Source organism: Typopeltis vanoorti, chromosome 20 (assembly GCF_054136105.1).
Source record: "Typopeltis vanoorti isolate ZY-2024b chromosome 20, IOZ_Tvanoo_1.0, whole genome shotgun sequence".
NCBI lineage: Eukaryota > Metazoa > Arthropoda > Arachnida > Uropygi > Thelyphonidae > Typopeltis > Typopeltis vanoorti.
The window spans coordinates 72,847,025-72,868,489 of NC_143568.1; the positions used below are offsets into that span (position 1 = coordinate 72,847,025).

The following is a 21,465-nucleotide window of genomic DNA, read 5'->3' on the forward strand; positions in this document are numbered from 1 at the left end:
CGTATACGGGGAGTAGGCGAGGCCATTTAGCCCTATCTAACTTTTGGAGACTGAGTGGGCAGTTCAATCTCCACTGATACCAATCAGAGATAGATGGCCCAAGGCTATCACTAATTAAGCAGTACACAGTGAAGAGAGATGGCTCAAATGTGCCGCCATCTTGTGGTCCCTAACCCAACACAATATATTTAATGTCTGAAATAATGTGGGTTCTACGGTCGATTTTCTTGAGTTTACGGGACGAAAAACCCGAGTTTCCAGGAGGAAAAACCCGCTTGCCCATGCCAGAGATCAACTAACTCGGGAACCGGTCGAAAAAAGGCTTAGAAAAATTCCCTCTAGTCGCCGACTAGACTCGAAACCAAGTCTTCCTTCCTGCGTGTGGCCAAGTGCCGTGGAGTGCAAACGCCACATCCACTGAGCTACACAGGCTCCTGAGAAGAAGAAGTTGAACTTATGGTACTTAAAGTAAGTACGACATATGGAGTAGGAAGTTAGTATGCCTGATAATATAAACATTAACACAGAATCAGAGCGATTTGCTCCAATAACACCATACTTTAAAACAAATTAAAAAATTCTCTCTTCTGGAATTATTTTTTTGAGGAATGAAGTCATGAGCATATTTTAGTACACTAGATGTAAGAAAAAAAGGTGTTAGATATCTATTCTGGCTGCATGTCCACATTTCATATATATAACAAGAAATGTTCAAACATAGAGGTTTTAAAGTTTTGCAACAGCTACACTGCATAATTCAGAAAAATCTGGTCAAGTCAAATTCAAGAAGATTGGAGTAAAGTACTAATATGAATATTTAGAGTTGTGTTAATATGCATAATAAAGAAAGATTAATTGCTTATTATAACATAAAAGAAATATTTTATTAACAATATTTTGCTTAAAATTACTGAAGCAAAACTCAAGGTTAACCACAAAGTGATTAAAAAGATATATAACACATAACTTAATAAAAACACAAGATTTCAAGTAAATCTTGAATATTCTAACTGTCTTCTGGGTGAAGAGGGAGACTGCCACAAACAAGTTTAGTTGTTTCTGTCAGTCTCCCAAATCTTTGTTTTAACATGCAACCAGTTATTTAAATAAGAATCTGTAGAGCATAAGATGATTCCCAGAACAGACTTTCAGATTTGAAGCAGGATTTTTTATAGTAATGGATTTTTCTTCATCTTTTCTGCATGAAGGTTGTCAAGCACATGGTCTGCTAATATATTTTTTTTATTAATAATAATAAAAAATGGATTAACAAATCAAGAAATATTAAATAGTATCGATTCTTAAAAATATAATGGTGTTACTCCCATTGTTTACCTGCAGTTCTAGATTGCCTATAATAAGGAAGCTTACAATGGAAGTGTAAGCTTCCTTATTATATCTGTATCTGCACTCCTAGTGGTATACTGATATTGAGTGAATTTCATCTTTAGAAGAAAAGATAAGGGAAGCAAATTGGAATAGCTAGTTTGCAATTAGTTTTTTTTTTTCTAATTCTTTCAGAAATTCTAGTGTGAGGAACTGTTACTGTTAGGAGAGAATGACTATTTTCATAAGAGTATATATATCCATCATCAGTAAGCTATTTAAAATGTAATGCAATTTTTTTTCTTTTGAAGCATGATGTCATTTGAGTAAATGGCTCTAATTGTTAGTGTTTTTATCACGTCATATTTACGCAGGATGGTGGTGTGGATTAATATTAAAATATCTATCAGCATATATGGATTTTTCTGTAGGCAGTATAAAAGATAGCCATTTGGGAATTTGGTGACTAAGTACCTAAGAATAGTATGAAGTGCCTTTTCTCAATTTCTACTCTAAATTTTATTCTATGGTTTGCATTGCTTAAGTGTTAAAATGTATCTAATGTGTCCCAGACACACAGTATATCAAAGATTGAATCTCATCAACATAGAATAGTCAGACAAAGAACTGTAGTGAGATCTTATCATTTTGTAATCAAAATCAAACTTCATAAAAGCAATAAAACATTTGATTTATGAAAGCAAACATTTTATTAACAATACTTAGAAAAGCGGTATAAAACTTGATATCAGAATTGAAGATAATACCATATTTTTCGATAGATAACACACACCTAATGTATAATGCGCACCCCCAACATTTTCATCACTCCTTTTGATGTACAGATAATGTGCATGCGCCAACTATCAGTAGAGTTAGGAAGTACAGAAGGACGGAGGAATTCTTTAAAAGCACGTGCATTGCTAGTAGCAGTGGTCAATTTTTTTAATTCCAAATTTTACAATTTTCAAATTATTGGGGAACACTGTGACATTACTACGACTTTTTGTGTGACCATTAGGCCCGAAAGATAACTTGTGTGGGCTGCATCGTTCTCTTGTAACTAGTTACATCATCAATTGAAAGGTAGGTGTACATTTTTTGTATTTTATGAAGTTACATTATTCCATACATCCTGTTTTAAAATATTTCATAAAATAAATCACTATTTGTTTATATTTTGCTATTAGATCTGAATTACCCATGGAAGACAGAAGTACTTCTCAGAGAAAATCCTCTGAGAAGTACTTATTAAAATCCTTCTCGGAGAAGAATGTCATATAAAGATATAGTTACGTGGATTGTAGAAAGTTGGGCTGCTGTAAGTGAAAACTGTTAGAAATGGTTTCATTAAAGCACAAGGAAATGCAGTGGTGTCCGGTGACGATGATATGAAGCTGAAGAAATACTGTTAAAAACGAAATTTTTAACGCAATTGATTCTTTCAATATTGAGTCTGAAGAAGAATTTTTTGGATTTGAATAGTGTAATGTTCAATACTCAAGGGCTCACTTTAGTGAGTACAGGCATGGCAAAACTGAGGTACCTGATGCTGGACCATGCCTTACTTCATGTAATATACATTTGTTATATTATCTGTAGACTGGTCCTTCCTCTTCCTTCCTTGCTTCTTTCTTCTCCTCTTGCTCTTTATCCCCAATGCTATTATATTCGAGGGCTAGGGGTGAATCTTTCCTATTTTGCTGTGTCATTTCATCTTATGCACTATTGTGAGGCACCAACCCATCTGGCCAGTGTGGTGCTATAAGTCCAAATACTTCACCATGAAGACAATGCAAATGATGAATAAAATAGGAAAATTACATACTGGCTCGTCTGTCGCCCAGCATAAAAAGGGACGAGTTCTGAACTTAAGCAGAGGGTCTAGGTTGAAAAATATGCTACAGTCTCCACTAGCTATAATGAGTCCACCTACAGTGCACAATGATAGAAGGATATTAGCAGGAACATATAACTGCAGATCTCTACGGGATGATGATAGAGTGGAAGCTGATGAAGGAATTGGAACATATAAAATGGGATGTTATGGGCCTTTCAGAGATAAGAAGGAAAGAAGAAACTCGCATGCGATTAAAAGATGGACATCTACTCTATAACTGTGAATGTGACAGAAACTCAACTGGTGGTGTAGGATTCCTAATAAATAAAATAATCAAGGCGATGTCCTGTTTGTAAATAAAATAACATCAAGAATAGCTGAACTAAGTCTCTTCATAAATAAAAGATATCAACTGAAAATTATACAAGTATATGCCCCAACTATGGACCATCCAGATGAAGAGATAGAAGATTTCTATGAAACATTAGAATCCACATTAAATAATTCTAAAGAATTCTACATAATTATAATGGGTGACTTTAATTCCAAAATTGGAAGCAGAGATGACCATCTGAACTCCATCGGTAAATTTGGATTTGGACAGAGGAATGAAAGAGGAGAAAGACATTGAATTTGCAGAAGAAAATAACCTCTTTATTATGAACAGCTTTTTCAAGAAGAAAATCAACCGAAAATGGACTTGGAGAAGCCCAAATAGACAAACTTACAATGAAATAGATTTCATCTTCTCCAGCAGAAGATATATAATAAATAATACCAAAGTGCTTAATAGATTTAACACAGGAAGTGACCACAGACTATTAAGTGCAAAAGTATGGATCAACAAAACATGGGAACGGAATAAGCTCATAAGAAAAAAGTCCAATTTAGTGAATCTACAACACCTCTATCACAATAAAAGCTGTTATAGAGAATCACTCAAAAATGAACTAAAAAAAGTTAAACACAGCTACTACCATCGATGATGCTAATGAAATATTAACAAAATCTATCTTGAATTGTGCACTAGAGAGGACAGGAAACCTTAGATCTGATGAAGAAAAGAAGAGATATGGAAAAGAGATTTGAATGACACCAATAAAATAGAATATGCAGAAATTTATAAAACTATACGTAAAAGGATGAAACATGAACTTAGATCATATAATACTAGGAAAATTAAAGAAACAATAGAAAACAATAGTAATATGAAGGTCTTAAGACGGACATTATCAGTTGGAACAAAGGAAATAGCTGCTGTAAGAGGAAAAACTGGTGAACTTATAAAAAATAGAGATGCAATAATCAAAAGAATTCAGGAATTTTATACTGAACTCTATGAAGACAAAGACCGGGACATCCAAGAATCATCTATGGATAACCCGAGTGAGGAAGAACATGATGCCCCTGAGATCTTACAAGGTGAAGTGGAAATGGCACTGCAGGAAATGAAGAATGGAAAGGCCCCAGGAGAAGATGGAATTATGGTAGACTTCTTAAAACTGGAGGAAGTCCTGTCATCAAACAGATGACTAAACTCTTTAATAAATGCCTAAAACAGAGAAAAATTCCAAAAAATTGGAACAATTCACTTGTAATATTAATTTTTAAAAAGGGCAATAAGGAAGAAATTAAAAACTACAGACCTATAAGCCTACTCCCCACCATATATAAAGTTTTCACAAAAATTATAAATAATAGAATAAAATCTAAACTAGAGGGAATGCAATCCTGTGAACAAGCTGGATTTAGAAAGAATTACAATACTTTGGACCACATTCACACATTAAGACAGCTCACTGAAAAATCAATTGAATACAATAAACTTATGTCTATGAAAAATTATATTTTCATAGTCTTAGACTATGAAAAAGCATTTGATTCAGTTAAAACATCTGCAACACTAAAAGCACTTGAAATCCAGGGAACTGAGAAACCATATATTGAAACACTAAAACATATTTACAATAATGCAACTTCTGTAATTAAATTATATAAAATCGGTGAAAAGTTTCCAATACAAAAAGGCGACACCATATCTCCCAAATTATTTACAGCTGCACTAGAGGAAGTCTTTAGAAGCCTTGATTGAGAAACAAAAGGAATAAGCATAAATGGAGAAAGGCTGCATCATCTGAAATTTGCAGATGATATTGTCCTGATAGCAGATAATGTTGAAGATCTGGAAGAAAGGATAAATTAGCTAAATGAAGCTTCCAGAGAAATTGGATTAAAAATAAATAGAGAAAAAACAAAAATAATGATGAATAAATACATAAACCATAGAACTATCAAAGTTGAAAACCATGAAATAGAACAAGTTACTTCATATGTATATTTGGGCCAATTGTTATCCTTTGAAGAGTACCAAAGAAAAGAGATTGAACGAAGAATTCATGTTGATGGATGGCTTATGGGAAAATGAGAGACATATTCAGAAGTGACATCCCTATGAGTCTAAAAAAGGAAAGCTTTTGACCAGTGCATACTTCCTGTCCTAACATATGGAGGAGAAACATGGACTTTAATAGAAGCCCTAAACAAAAAGCTGAGAACAACACAACATCGCATGGAAAGAGTATGCTAAAAATAACATTAAGAGATAGGAAGACAAATATCTGGATAAGATCTCAAACAGGTGTCATGGATATTGTAAAATACATTAAACAGGCTAGGTGGAGATGGGCTGGCCATATTGCCAGATCCAGTGACGGGCAATGGACTAGAAAAACAACAGAGTGGAGACCAATGGATGGAGCAAGACAAAGAGGAAGACTGAAAAGAAGGTGGAGAGATGAACTGGAACAAATTGCAGGAGTGAGATGGATGAGAGAGGCAGAAAACCGAGTGATCTGGAAAATCATGGGGGAGACCTTTGTCCAGCAGTGGACAGAACCAGAAGGTTGAAGAAGAAGAATGTCCAATAAATATTAAGTAATACTTCTACCTTAGTTTTGTTATTACATTTAATTTACCTCTTATACCTTTCAAACGTATACTGCGCATGTTCATATTTACCGAATTTAGATTTTTTGTATAGATAATACGCGCGTTGTCTATCGAAAAATACAGTAAAAATAAACTCAACTCTTTACTTATGCAAATAATGTTATATTTCTAAATATATTTAGTCCACGTCTTCAGGACTAACTGAGTAACTACTATAATGAACTTTATGAAAATCAGCAATACAAAGTACAAAATCAGTAGGAACATGAACATCAACTCCTTTCTGTGAGTATTTCATATTAATTGTAAGTCAGAGTGATTCTTTGCCTTAAGAATGTCTCAGTAACTAGAGGTGAAATGTTATCAGAAAGTTTACTATGGCACTTGCTGTCCTTTTAACACCCATTAATTTCTCATAGCAACAACAGATGGGTGTTAATATTCTCATCCAACACTGAAGCACACAACAAATGCAAAACCATTATCAACAAATCCAAATATGAAAAGCCAAATGCAGAAAACCTACCTCCTGTACAAATGGCAACCATATCTTCTAGTTTCTTCCATCTACTACCTGTTGTTCTCATCCAGATGGAACCACTGTAACAATACCTAAAGATAAAGCTGATCTCTTGGCATCATTCTTCAACTCCTACAAGATTCCAGAAAACAGTGCACTACATGCCTCCTGTGATCTTTTACATAGATATCAGAAGGATCTTAAATAACCTAGAAATCAGAAAGTCTTCTGGTACTTATGGCATCTCCCCAGTTGTACTTAAAAATTGTGATCCAAAATTAAAACCCATCTTGTATTTTCAATACTTTTACATCCAGAAGAGACTTACCCTGCAGCATGGGAGTAAGCTGATTTCAAAAAAGTGTCTTCTGTCGAATTATAGACCCAATGTCCTCAACCTTAGTCTTCTATAATAATGGAGAGGATTACAAAAGTCAAATTTTTCACTATGCTGAAAGTATCACTTCCTGGACATCACCTGCTTCTGGACTCACGTCACGAAGGTTTGGAGAAACTAATCTTGACATTTTCAGGGCATTTGATTGGGATTTGCATTGAGGATGACTCAGCAAATTACCTTCATATGGTCTACCTTATTGCCTTCATATTTGTCTCCTCCACCCAGAGTTTGGTAGTTTTTTTCACTGCATGTTGTAGAAAGCTTTACTGATGGCTGTAATCTCATCTCATCTTCCTTTTATCATAAAGGACAAGAAATTATACTCTTGTTTTAATCCTTGAACTATAATCTTGTTTTAATACTCAAACACACATATGAAGTATCTTCATGACTGGTCTACTTGTATATAGAAACCATTGACTTCACATCAACTGCCTCAGTATCCCATAATGCAAAAAAAAAAAAAAAAAAAATTTATGGAAAGAGCCGCTAACTAACCAGAATCGACAAGATACCAAGGTTAAATCAATGCAGGAGTCATTGATTTAACCTTGGTATCTTGATTTTCCTATACATGTAGAAAAAATGGTATATCACTATATTATTGAATTTCTATATCTCTGATGTGGAGTATTTAATAAGGTAATAGACAATTTTTCTACTTGTACAAAAAATATTTCACTTTATTGATGTATAGTTGGTGTTCCACTGAGCCAGCCTCTATCATTCTCACACTTTCTGATAGGCCTATTAAAAGATCAGTGGTTAGTCACAAATGTTTTAATAAGCTCATCAGATCCACAGAACTCACTTCTCTTCCTTTTTCATTCCATTTGGTTCTATTCTCACAGCCAACCACCACGTAAAGCATTTTTCAACTACAACCTCTAGCTTCTCAAGAAAAATATCCATAAGGTCCCTTTCTCCTTATTTCTACACATGACACTAATATACTATAAGCTTCTGCAGCCTTTCATGTGTGGAAATGATATTTAAAAAAAAAATACATAAAAATTAGAAGTATCTTATGTAAATGAAATAAAGCCAAACCTTCACTTTGTCTGGAAAGTGCCTTGTTGTAGATTATGAAATTTGGAATGGGATGTTTGGTTGAAAGGAGATCAATGCTGCTTGGGTGTTATTCAAGAACTAACTAGTAGAAGCAATGTCTAAATGTAATCCCAGGTTCAGAAAGTCACATAAGGTAGGTGTGAAATGAATGAATGAATGAATGAAAAGTGCAGTACGGAGCAGCAGTTAGCTAATAAAGCAAGAAACCTAGGGAGTTCTTTTGACATGTAGCAAGCAAACAAAAAATAATGATTATGGTAGGATGATACTAATTGGAGAAAATGGTAGAATGATAACTGCTGCAGAGGATATGATTCAGATAATTAAATGAACTGTTCATAAAGGTCTTTCATCCTTATGAATGTGACATCATGGAGAGTTTGACAGCAGTGGATGAGGAAAGACTGAACAGGTGGGAAATTGAGCACACTTGATGTTAATATGGCTGTGGGACTTGATATATCGCTGCATATTTTTGAGGGAATTGCCAGGGGGTTGACATCTGCCTTGGCAGATTTCATATGTTTAATATGAGTCTTACACTGGATCAAATTCCAAAGGAGTGGAAGGAAGGTAAGAATATACTGCTTCATAAGTGAGGGGACAGAACTCAATCATCAAATTATAGGCCAATCTGTGTATCAGGTGTTGTGGTTAATGTGTTGGAGAGGTTAGTGAGAACCAGAATCCAGAAGTGGATCGACAACGGTGGTATTTTTGACAGACGGCAGAGATTTGCTAAAGAGAGGTCATGTTTTAGTAATTTACTTATTACAATAAGGTGACAGCTGAATTGGACGAGGGAAATGGATACACAATAGTATGCTTAGATTTTGCAGAGGTTTTTGATAGATTGCCAACATAAGATGAGAGTCAAACTAGAGCAGATGGGATTGGATATTAGGATTGATCATATTCATGCAGTAAAACAAATAATAGAAAAAGCAGAAGAAAACCAATTGCCTCTCTGTTTAGCCTTCATTGATTATGAAAAAGCATTTGATTCCATCAAATGCTAATGCAATAATCAAAGCACTCCAGAATCAGGGAGTTCCTGGAGAATATATGGACCTCCTCCAGGAAATATACCACACTGCAACAGCAACAATCCAATTTCACACGAGTAGCAATAAAATATCAATTGAAAAAGGTGTCTGACAAGGAGACTCTCCATCACCCAAAATCTTTACAGCAGTCCTTCAAGAAATATTTAATATAAAATGGACAAACCTTGGTTTAAAAATTAATAACAGAAACTTAACACACCTAAGATATGAAGATGATATCATAATTTTTGTAAACACTCCAGAAGACCTTAATATAATGATAGAAGACCTGAAAGCAGAAAAGTCGGTCTAAAAATAAATAGAGAAAAAACTAAAATCATGTTTAATCATTTTGTAACACCAAAAAACATAATAATAGAAAACAATTTCTTGGAAAGAGTCTCTTCATATACATACTTAGGTCATATCATTGATCTAAACTGTGGACTCCAAAAGGAAATAAATAGGAGAGTTCAACTTGTCTGGAGTGCATTCAGAAAACGGAAAAGCTTTTTTCAAAACAATAATGTCCCATTCTGTTTAAAAAGGAAGACATTTAACCAGTGTATACTTCCAGTCATCTCATATGGTTGTGAAACTTGGTCGCTAACAAAAGCACTGGCAAATAAATTAACAACTCAAAGAAAAATGGAGAGGTTGATGCTAGGCATCACATTAAAATATAAGAAGCAAAACACCTGGATAAGAAGCCAGACTCACATCACTGACATCATTCTTCACCATAAGTGACTAAAATGGAAATGGGCCAGACATGTATCCAGAAGAGAGATGGACCACCATACTAATGAACTGGATTCAAAAGAAGGGAAACGAGGCCGAGGACGTCCTAAAAGAAGGTTAAGTGATGAATTGTCAAATTCTGTTGGGGAAAATTGGTCCACCATTGCCAAGAACAGAGAAAGGAGGAAAGAACTGGAGGAGGCATTTGTCCAGCAGTGGACAGAAAATGGCTGAAAAGAAGATGATGAGCTGTGCATATGACAAAAGGACCTCTGGCAATGAGTCTTTGACTCCATGGGATATCGGGATAATAATACTTAAGGTATCAAGGGGAACAAAAAACAAAAATACCTTAAAAGAATTTGATATCAACCATTTATGAAAATTAGCAAAATTAACAACTGATAAATAATTTATTCCTTGTTTAAAGGATTATGAATATGTTTACATTGAACATCAGCAACCCATAATAAAGGGATAATCAACAATATTCAAACTGTTCTCTGGCAAGTATATTTCTTCAATTTAATTACTTTCATATTACACAGTACTGGTTCACATAAATAAGGTGAAAGAAATTGTATTTTCAGAGTAAATGAAACTTTTTCTGATTTCACTTGAAACAATTTTCTAAAAATTTAAATTTTCACACCTTACTTTCAATTAAAGCAAAACTTTGCCATTCAGAGTTTGCTTTTTTTTTGTTTCAGTTCTGATAGTCTGATTTGCAGACCGTGGTCTGCAAAACAAGATACCCACAGTTGTTACTACAATTTAATCTGAGCTCAAGTTAGGAATATGCTATCCCTCTCTCTCGTCCACCCACCAATGTCACTGATAAATGTTTTATAGCTTTTTTTTTAAATCATAGTATATCGACAGTTATTGGACAACAGAATTTGATATTAAAAAAATAAATAAAATGGCCATTAAAATCTACAAATGAAAAAGAAGACTTAATATATAATACTTCTATCCTGTTCTTGTCTTGAGCTAATACAATGTCTGCACCAAGAGAATCAGTACAGATTGCAAGTATACAAGTGAAAATTTTAGAAACTTATTATTTATTTCAACAGATAAAGTATTAAAGACAGAAGAAGAATTCTGACATTTAATTTTTTTGTATTTACTTCTAGCATACAGAAAACAGAATGGGTATGGCAATAAGCATTGCTCTTTAGACTTCAAGACAAGAGTGAGTACTAATTAGTAACTATGGTCTGCCACATATTCAGAGCCCAGAAATAGAGAAACACTGATTTACATCGGATCTGCAAAACAGAGAACACAAAAAACTTTATACTCTACTCTTCATTTTGTGTCCTTAAGGTAATTTTAAATGTTTGTAATAGGATCACTAAAGAGGAACAAAGTTTAAGGGAACCATTTGGGCTGCCATGGAAGTCTAAATAGGAAAGTTTAGAACTTTAGAAGAATACCAAACAAATCACACTATTCAAGAAAACAATCTTCTCAGCTAACTAGCCAGATTTTGTCGATTATATGAAATGAATATGACATTTAAAAAAATAAACTTGGTAAGCTTTAACAATTGTTTCTTTAATCCTGTGGAGGTCGTAGATGATCTGACAGATACAAACAAATTGTTTAATAAAAATATTCTTACACATATCCACTGTATAGTTTGAAGGCCATGAGTAGCTGTGCATTCATATATTACGAGTGATATTCCACACTGTTTATGCGGTTAGTTTTGGTTTAACATGTATTATGTACAGGTGTGTGATATTTCATAGTATATTGTATATGAGAGATACTGTGACCTCTGATGTCAGTATAGTATTGGTTTAGTTTTTTTTATTTTTATTTATTTACCGTTGAAAATGGCTGGAACAATATATTGATTGGATAATCCATTAGATGTTGAAGAGATTCAGTGATTTTGTTACTCGAGTTCGATGATGAAAATGATAAAGTTGAATGCGAAAGTGAAAATGATATTTCATAGTAAATTGTATCTGATCTGAGAGATACCGTGAACTCCCATGTCAGTATAGAATTGGTTTAGTTTTTTTTTCTTCTTCTTTGTTTCTTTGTTCAATAATTTCTAGATTGTAACTGAAAATAAATAAACCATCATGTATTATATATGCAGTGTTTTTTTTCTTTTTAAGTTTTATCGCATTTTAGCACATACTAGTAATGAGTGTATCTCACAGATACACGTGACCTATGCTGCAATTTTTTTTGACCGCAACCTCTGCAGGGTTAAAATGAAATATTTTGACAAAATTAATATTCATTTGAATTTGCTTACAAACATTTGACAACTATTAAACGTGCATGGAGTTAAACTGAATTCAATTTAATTAAGTCTAATACTTAGGATCTTCAAGGCTCTCCATGTGATTTAGTCTCTCTAGTAGCTTTTCATTTTCTAATAGTAAACTAGCTTTTTCTTCTTGAAGGACTGCAACCTAAATGGAACAACATAAAACCCTTAAAATTCATTTTACCTCAAAATATGCTGTGGTCAGGAACTAAATGTTTAGCAATATACCACAAACAAGAAGAATAAAACACTGTTTATTTTCATTGTGTTTCAAACTTACACATATAAATTAGTTTTGTACTAAGTATAATCGTTTTTTGCAGTTGTTTAACTGTAGATACTAAATATTTGAAAATATGATTGTAAGAGGTTATGGAAAGATGGACTAAGGAAATACACCATAAATTCTTACAGATGGCACTCAAGTTCCAAGTGGCTTATGGTTTATGAAGTATTTTTATTTATTCAAAGTAACAGGAGTAATATGAGGCTGAGGGTAAATGGTGTAAGTTGGAATAGTAAGGATATATTAACAATGCAAGTGTTTAAGTCTATAAATACCTGTACAACACTTATCCTGTGCTGTATGATGATAGAAATCCTAGATAGTAGGTTAGTTGTATTCATAATCTTGATGTTTAGTTCTGAATGACTAAGACATTAGGTACATAGATTTTGTACGTGTGTGTGTGTGTGAATCCTACCAAAGAAAAGTTATAAATATAGTACAATGGATAAGTTAAAGGTTAATCTAGTTTCCCCCTACTCCAGAAGCCAAAACATGATACATTTCAAGCTACTCCAATCATCTAATATGAGAGATACTGAATATCAAAAAATAAGTCATATTGCAATGTCAGTGTTATAACTTCAGCACAAACAAAACAAGCATACTTGCTAAAGTGCAAATATGTACAGGATGTCAAAGAAAACATGCTCAATTCTTTCTACACAGTTTCCAAAGTTTATTCTGCTAATCACGATTTCTCTATTTAAAAGAATAACCAATTTTTAAAACTGCATATGTATGATCTGTTTATATTTCAGATTCTGCATTAAAAAAACAACAACCAACAATTACCAAAGTTGAATGAAATAATTTAGCTCTAACACATAAAAAAGAAGAATCACTGTGTGTTAGGAGTTCTTGAAGATGAGAGGCTAATACTACTTTTCAATCTAAGATCATTAGCTGTGGGTTCCGGTAACAACGATACGTAGACGATATTTTCATTGTTTGGAACCACACAAAAAAGGACCTGTTTAATTTTCTAAACAAGATCAACTCATTAACACCATACAATCAAATTCACTCTAGATCTTGAAAAAGAGAACCAATTATCATTTCTGGACACCCTAATTAAGAAGCAAACGAATGGTCGTTTCAGTCTCTTAGTTTACCGAAAACCCCCCAAATACAGGACGTTATTTACACTTTAGCTCCTCCCACCACATTTCTCAGAAATTTAGCATGGTACACATGCTAAAAAAGTGAGCTTTCCGCATTACAACAGATCAACAAGATCTCCAAGATGAATTATTACTGATATCTAACAACCTCACCATGAATGGCTACACTCGGAGACTCGTCCACAAGATACTTCTTTTCTCTGATCCCCCACAAAGACAACGAGATGACACACAGTATATTTCTACAATCGTCATTCCATACGTGGGGACAGTTTCTAAAAAGGTTGCAAGACTCCTCAAACCCCATAGAATAAGAGCAACTTTTAAACCTACAGAAACGATTAGGCAACTTTTAAGATCTCCAAAAGATAGAACCATCCTTTCTTCAAATATGCTGGAGTTTACAACGTACCCTGCTCGTGCGGTTTAAATTACATCGGCTAGACTTCAAGAAGCCTTGAGATTAGACAAAGGGAGCACATTGGAGACGTTAATAACAATAGAGAAGAAAAATCGGGTTTATCCTTTCATTTCTCAAGAACTAACCATATCATAGAGCGGGATAAAAGCTCCAGTCCTTACATAGAGGTGGATTTCCGCTCCCGAATTATTAAAGAAGCCACAACAGTTGTCCGTTCTATACAAAACCTTAACAGGAACCAAGGATTAATCTTGCCCGAGATCTGCAAGATCCTTATTAGATCTCTAAACATACAAGAACTGAATTATAATGCCAATTATAGATCGTTCAGTGAGATCATACACATGCTATGCATGTATTGTACGCGTTCTGTTTTGTCAAATATAATTGGAATTGGTTGATTTATAGTCTGTAACAGTTTTTAGCTTTAAGTGCCTTATATCAGTTATGTACCCTGAAGATGCCAACAGCCTCAGTTGGTGAAACTAGTTGGTATAACACAGTTGTTCTAAAACAATACTTGATCAATAAATCCAAATAGAAATCATTTCCATAGTTTTCATGGTCAAGAAAATAACATTTTAACATGAATAGAATCCATGGGGAAACCAAGCAAAAGGTACGCCGTTTTGAACTCCTAAAATGCAAAAAAGCCAGACTATTAAATCATCTTATTTTTTTTGAAAAGATTTCAGGACAACAACAACATCATTCCCAAGTTTCTATCTTTAAAGGAACAATTCCATTCCAAATGAGCTAAACATATTTTAAAACATCATTGCCACTTTTACGTGAACGGATACAACACACTAGATTTCTATTAAGCAAAATAGATTTACAATGTTATCAGTTTTTTGAAGATATCTCTAGTACTTTAGACCAAGATATATGGTCACTTCTAGGCAGAATGATTAATATTAGCTATGAGAAAGCCTTTATAACAAGCAAACGGAACCAAATAAAAAAATTCAATGATCTTTATGCAAAATGTTTTAAATCTAAACTTTCTCAGCCAGACAAAGTTATTTTTAATCTATCAGATCACGTATTAACAAAACCAGAGATCTCTATACTCAAGAAAGGTTTTAACTTTGCAACAACACCTGATCATATTCCTAAAGTGGATATCATTTGTAATATAGAAAAGGCAGTCTCATTGTTACCAGAATCCATAGCTAATGATCTTAGATTAAAAAGTAGTATTATCCTCTCATCTTCAAGAACTCCTAATACAAACATCACTCCTCTGGAAAAAAGAACAATGTATAGTTTGAAGATTTTTTTTTTTTTTTTACAATATATGTCAATGTGTTCTAATGTTATTCAAAATTAGTTGCCTTCTGAATGTTAGAGAAAAATTTCTTAAACCAAGGCAAATCAGAAGGGTCACTCCTGAAATTATACTCTTTCAATATTAAAATTAAAAAAAATAAATCACTTGCAAGGTTTTTTTTTTTTTTAAATATATAAATTCCATACATAACAGTGGAAGAAGTGGAATGAAAGAGAAAGAGGAGAGAAGATTTGGTGTATTTGAAGTTGAACTATAAAAGGATATTGGGCAGTAGTTGCTCAGGCTAAGCAGATAGCAGAGGGATGATGGATGCCAATGTGATGGAGAAGCACACATGAACATACCTGTATACCTGTAGTAAAGATACAAAGCTGAACTGGACCATTTCTGATAGTTGCAAAAAGTCAGAGAGAGAGAGATGGATCACTGACTAGCTGGACTGCCCTCTACACAGCTTCAAGAATTTTTAGGGAATTCCTTAATGCACTGCTCCAAACATGTACACAGTATTCTAAGCTTAAGCAGACATGAGATTTTCAAGAAAGAAAGTTAAGAAATATTTATTACATAATAGCTGAATGGATAAATAGTATCATCATGAGCAGAAAATGATGCCAAAGTTTTTAGAGGCTGATGAAATGTGCTTGTATCAGGAAAGACAACTAGAGGTAAGTGTCAGTGTGAAAAAAGAGAGCTGATCATGTCTGGTAATTATATTATCAAGGATAAGGGAAAGTGGATCAAGATCCTTTTTTGAATGAAAAAAAGGTAAAACTGTGGTTCGATATCCCTAAAGGGTAACAAGGTCATCTTACCCATTGGAGAATAGTGTGGAGCTCAAAATTCTTGCAGCTTGGGAGTTTGGGAAATGAGAGGTTAGTCAAATAAGTCTGAGTTGAGATTGCTATCCTCAACAAAACCACAGATAAGGTTATTGATCAATAAGAGAAGGGGCACTTCTGCATTGGTGATAAAGTCCAAAGAGAGGAAGTCATACCATCCACCAATTACAGAGAGTGAAAGGTAGAAAAAAAAAATTGCTGGGCTAGCCTTGATGCCAGACTATCAAATTTCTCTAGAAACAATGAAAGCAGCTATATGTTTCTCTATACCTATTCATGGCAAGTGTCCTGAAGGTGGTGATGTAAGCTAAGAGATCTGCTGTTGATCTGGAGGGACAGTATCTATACTGGTGGTCACTGATTGACTGGTAAATCTCCAGGTAGTGAAAAACTTGAATATTGATAACCTTCTCTATTATTTTAGAGGACCAAGGTGGGGGCAATACATCCATAGTCAGATAGCAGACTTATCTCTCTCTCTTTTTTTATTTAAATATTTTCATGGGATTTTACTATTTTACAGGCTTGCTTCCATGAACAAGGACAGATGCAAGCTGATTATAAAAGTGTAGAGATGAAGAATAAATGTTAGTTATGGAGCACAACTTTTGAGCACATTTGAGGAAATACCCTTAGGACCAGAGAACTTATTGGTAAATAAGTAATAAATTATTATTAAATGAGCAACTCAAAGGAGTCCCCAGACTCATCGAGGGAGAGACACTAAACATCTGACATTTGTGCAATTACTTCACTTTGACCTCATTTATAGTCAAAGCATCCAAGAAACTCTGGTAAACTGTTCCACACATTCACTGCTCTCCAAACAAAAATTTAGTCCTCACACCACTACTAAACTACACTTTTGCACAATTTTCAATTTGGTCCCTAGCTCTCCCACCACCACCATACCTGTCTGGAAAAATTGCCTCTGTATTAATCTTGTAAAAAAGTCTTTGGTATTTTGTATGTCTCAATCATATCAGCCCTTTTCTGCCAATCAACCAATTTCTGTAACCCACAAATCTTCAACCTATCCTCATAAGCGCATTCCATAGACCTGCCATCGTCTTAGTCACCCACCTCTGGATCCTCTCCACTTCACCAAGGTGATCTGACCTGTGCACAGTAGTCAATAATGGATCTTACTAAGATATAATAATTTTCTTATCTCTACTCTCTAGGATGTTTTTCAGTAACCAAGTAATACGATGAACTATTTTATCTCTGGCTTCTTCACTTTTCTGGAGTAGTTCTATCAGTATGGTACAGCTGATCTTTTCACTCCAAAATACATTACCTTATACTTTGCCACATTAAATTTGAAATCCATTATCCTTTGCCCATACTGCCAGTCTATTTAAGTCATCCTGCAAAATTATAACATCAACTTTACTGACTATTGCTCTAGCCCAGCATTTCCCAAATGGTGGGTCACGACCAGGCACCGGGTCACGAAAGCTAAATGCCAGGATGCCAAAAAAACTCTTGAAAACCTAGGTGTTTCGTTTTTGGGTTTTCTTTTTTTTCACGAAACTCTAAAATACAAGTAAATAACGCTTAATCGAGACTAATGAATAAATAATTTAATTAATAGAGACAAAAAACGTGCTGCGTCCGCATCGCCATTTCACAGTATCTTTGCTTGCGGTAAAGTAGCTCAACTAATGGTGAGGCTGCGCGGCGGCAACCATGCCACTCCTCCAATCAATAACAACAAAGCATGGATAAGGAACCCTTTTACAGTGAACGCAGAATCTGGCAATTCTGAGACAGAATTGCCAGATTCAGATATTGAATCTATAATTGAACTGTCATGTGATACAGCACTCAAAGACATCTTCAACAAAATACCATTGATGGATTTTTGGCTGTCTTGCCATCAGGAGTACCCAGTTTTAACAGAAAAAGCGATAAAATTTCTAATGCCTTTTGTCACAACCTATAAGTGTGAAACAGGCTTTTCAACACTGTTTTTTCTAAAAAAATAAATAAATATAGAAATCAAACCAGATTTAAGAATAAAGTTATCTTTCCCTCCAAACCTGAAGTTTCTAGTTAACGAACAACAGCATCACACTTCTCATTAATAAATTACTTGACTTTAGTTTAATTTGTTTATATTTGTGTAAGAGTAAATGCTTCTTTATTATAATAATAATAATAAATGAAAACTCTATGAACATTCAAATCTGTTTTATTTTACCTACTGGCCATAAAAATTTTAGTGGATCATGAAGATGAAGTATTAAAATAACTGGGCCATGGAAAAAAAAGTTTGGGAAACCTTGCTCTAGCCAATTTTGCATCATCTGCAAACAACTGAATAGTTCCTCTCAGATCATTTCCTATATTATTCATGTACAAATTAAATAGTAGTGGACCAAGAACACAACTCTGCTGCATGCTGCTACTGGACTCTATTGCTGAATAAACTAGTCAGTTTTCTCTGCATCAAACACCCTCTTATCCCCTTCAACTTTATATCTATCTTCATATGTTATAATTTATCGATTAGAATTCCAAATGGTATCCTACCATTGCAAAATCCTGCAGTATCACTCTAAACCATTACGTTTATCTAATTCATCTGCCACTGTATTATAAAAGTTGAGCAAGTTATTAAGACATCACTTACCCTTCACAAAACCATGTCTCTTCCCCCCCCCCTCCCCCAATATAGTATCCTGTTCCTGCCTACCCATTCCTGTATTTCGCTCTTAACCAACTTCTCCAATACTTTGACCATGAGTCCTGAGATGCTGGTCAATTGGTAATTCATTGCCTTAATCTTTGAGCTTCCTTTATGCAATAGAACTAATTTCCCCTCTTTCTACCCACTCAGGATTAACCCAGAACTGAGCCTTAAAATAAACAATGTGGTTAAACATACTGCCAATTCACTAGTACAATTAACTATTTAAGGTTCTTCTAATATCTTTCTGGCTAAAGACCACAGGGGATTTGCCTTTGTTATATTTGCAAGAGTTGAGAAGAAAATACTGCATTAGCTTTAACTTTGGGTATTGATATGCAGTATCACTTGAGCAAGAAAGTACAGGTGTGCATAAGATATTCCCAATGGCCTTTGCAAGGGACAAAAAGGCCTGATTTCCACTTGTGCAGGAGATAAGTATGCTGCATTTAATACATCTTAATAGCAAAAACACATGCAGAAAAACTTTTTTCATGAATTTAGCAAAAAAAAAAAAAAAAACTATAAAATTAGCAGATCAACTGTAGCAGTTAAAAGGCAAAAAGATCTCCCAGAATTAACATCATATTTAAATGTGAATTACAATTCCACAATTATGAGTAATAAAAGAAGAAAACTATAATCTTCACTTATGGCTAATTTACATACTGTCTCTCTACCAGAATTCAATAATGAGAGTAAAATACCTATCTTTATTTCAAAAAACACGATTGTTTTAGAATGAATTTACAAAAACTGCATCCTTGAATGATTATTAAATGAGATAAGTGGTATCATATCAGTGGAAACTAGTCGAGATGAATTCAATCTGTAGTTATACAGGGTGACCATAATTAAAGAGAAGGTGTTCAGAGCCCTGTAGTGAAAAATGTATTGGATGAAATTAAACCAAACTTGGTGTAAGTACGCTCTGGAACATGGAGGTTTTGATTTATAGAAGATAAAAAAATAGTACCAAGTTCTGCCACACATTTGGTGTTATAAGCACATGGTTTGGGATTAATTAAATAGTAATGGCTAAAAGAGACAACAAATCAATTTTTGTGTTTGTATAACTTACAGATGTGGTTCAACATGTCCTTTCAGATGTTCTAAGAACTGTATTCTGTGAATGACATTTTCTACAGTGGAAATCAACAGATTTACATTGATTTGTCTCACATAGTGGGTTATTCTGTCTTTCAAGATTGCTAAATCAGGAATATGTCCTTCATACACCACACATTTCAGATGTCCCCACAACCAAAAGTCAGAGGGGTTGAGATCAGGCGAATGAGGTGGCCTTGCTGGGAAATGCACATCTAATCACATTCTGTGTTCTGCGAGGTGTTTTTGTAATATTCGCTGTACCAGCAATCCAACTTGAGGCAGTGCTCCATCTTGAATGAATATGATAGAGTGAAGACAATCTTCCCTGCTGCATTTGTGGAACAAAGTCGTGCAGCATCTCTCTTGATACCTAACAGCAGAAACAGTACAAGTCACTAGTCCATACTACACTGTGACTTTTGGTCAGTATAAAGGGGTATGATGAAACACGAGGGTTATCTGCAGCCCAAATACAGCAACTGTATGAGTTAACTGTATGAGGTGTTTTTGTAATATTCGCTGTACCAGCAATCCAACTTGAGGCAGTGCTCCATCTTGAATGAATATGATAGGGTGAAGACAATCTTCACTGCTGCATTTGTGGAACAAAGTCGTGCAGCATCTCTCTTGATACCTAACAGCAGAAACAGTACAAGTCACTAGTCCATACTACACTGTGACTTTTGGTCAGTATAAAGGGGTATGATGAAACACGAGGGTTATCTGCAGCCCAAATACAGCAACTGTATGAGTTAACACTACTGTTCAGATAAAAATGTGCCTTGTCACTCCACAAGATCTTCCACGGATAATCTGGATATAGGGAATGATGATAGATTTAGAGTAAGCACTGTTATGAAGGGGTGGGGGAGGTTATGGTTAACTTGTTTTAATATTTTTGGGGCGTTTTGGGGATTGTAGCGATTGGCTGAGGTGTTACAGATACAGTTAAGTTCAGTAGTTAGGGCATTGTTATCTGAACTGATTAATTCTGCCCTATTTCACCAATACAGCTACTCAGGACTTGCTGACCATGCATTGGACACCCACCACAGAAGAAGAAGAAGGCCACTTTATTACACTGCAGCAAGTACAAGTATGAAAGATTATTCCTTGAATCAGCCTCAGCTCTGAAAAAACTTCCCAAATCTCAACAAATTTGGGTGCATGAGACTGCCCCCAAATTTGGGAAGCTTTCATTCTAAGAACATAAGCCCAACGGCCAAGACAACCCAATTTAGCCTGCTAGAGCACCTTTAGGACTCTAGGAGCAACTTCAGTTGCCTTTCTTTAGCCTCATTTGCTTAATGTTAGGGCCTGCATGCACATCATTGCTCTGTGATCTCTGAAGATAGGAATGTAACATTCCTGAAATATATGTAGTTATTAAAGTTTTTATAATGAATAATACAGTTTACGTTGTCAATTCCTAAAAAAATTAGCGGTATGTCTAACCAATGTATAAGCCTGTCTACAAGAATTGCTAAAGATCCACTAATTTCAA

The 21,465-nt window shown here is 34.5% G+C and overlaps 1 protein-coding gene across 5 annotated transcripts in view; it reads right to left on the minus strand.

The window, feature by feature from the left end:
* Nucleotides 1-21,465, minus strand: part of LOC150095558 (protein Hook homolog 3-like) — a 236,182-nt gene that overhangs the window by 143,842 nt on the left and 70,875 nt on the right. For all 5 annotated transcript variants that reach the window (XR_016550036.1, XR_016550035.1, XM_090409833.1 and 2 more), the window contains one exon: nt 12,240-12,334. Coding sequence is in view for 3 of the 5 variants with exons in the window: in XM_090409833.1 (XP_090265959.1) it covers nt 12,240-12,334 (95 nt within the window). In the remaining 2 variants the exon portion in view is untranslated. The remainder of the gene's footprint in view (nt 1-12,239; nt 12,335-21,465) is intronic.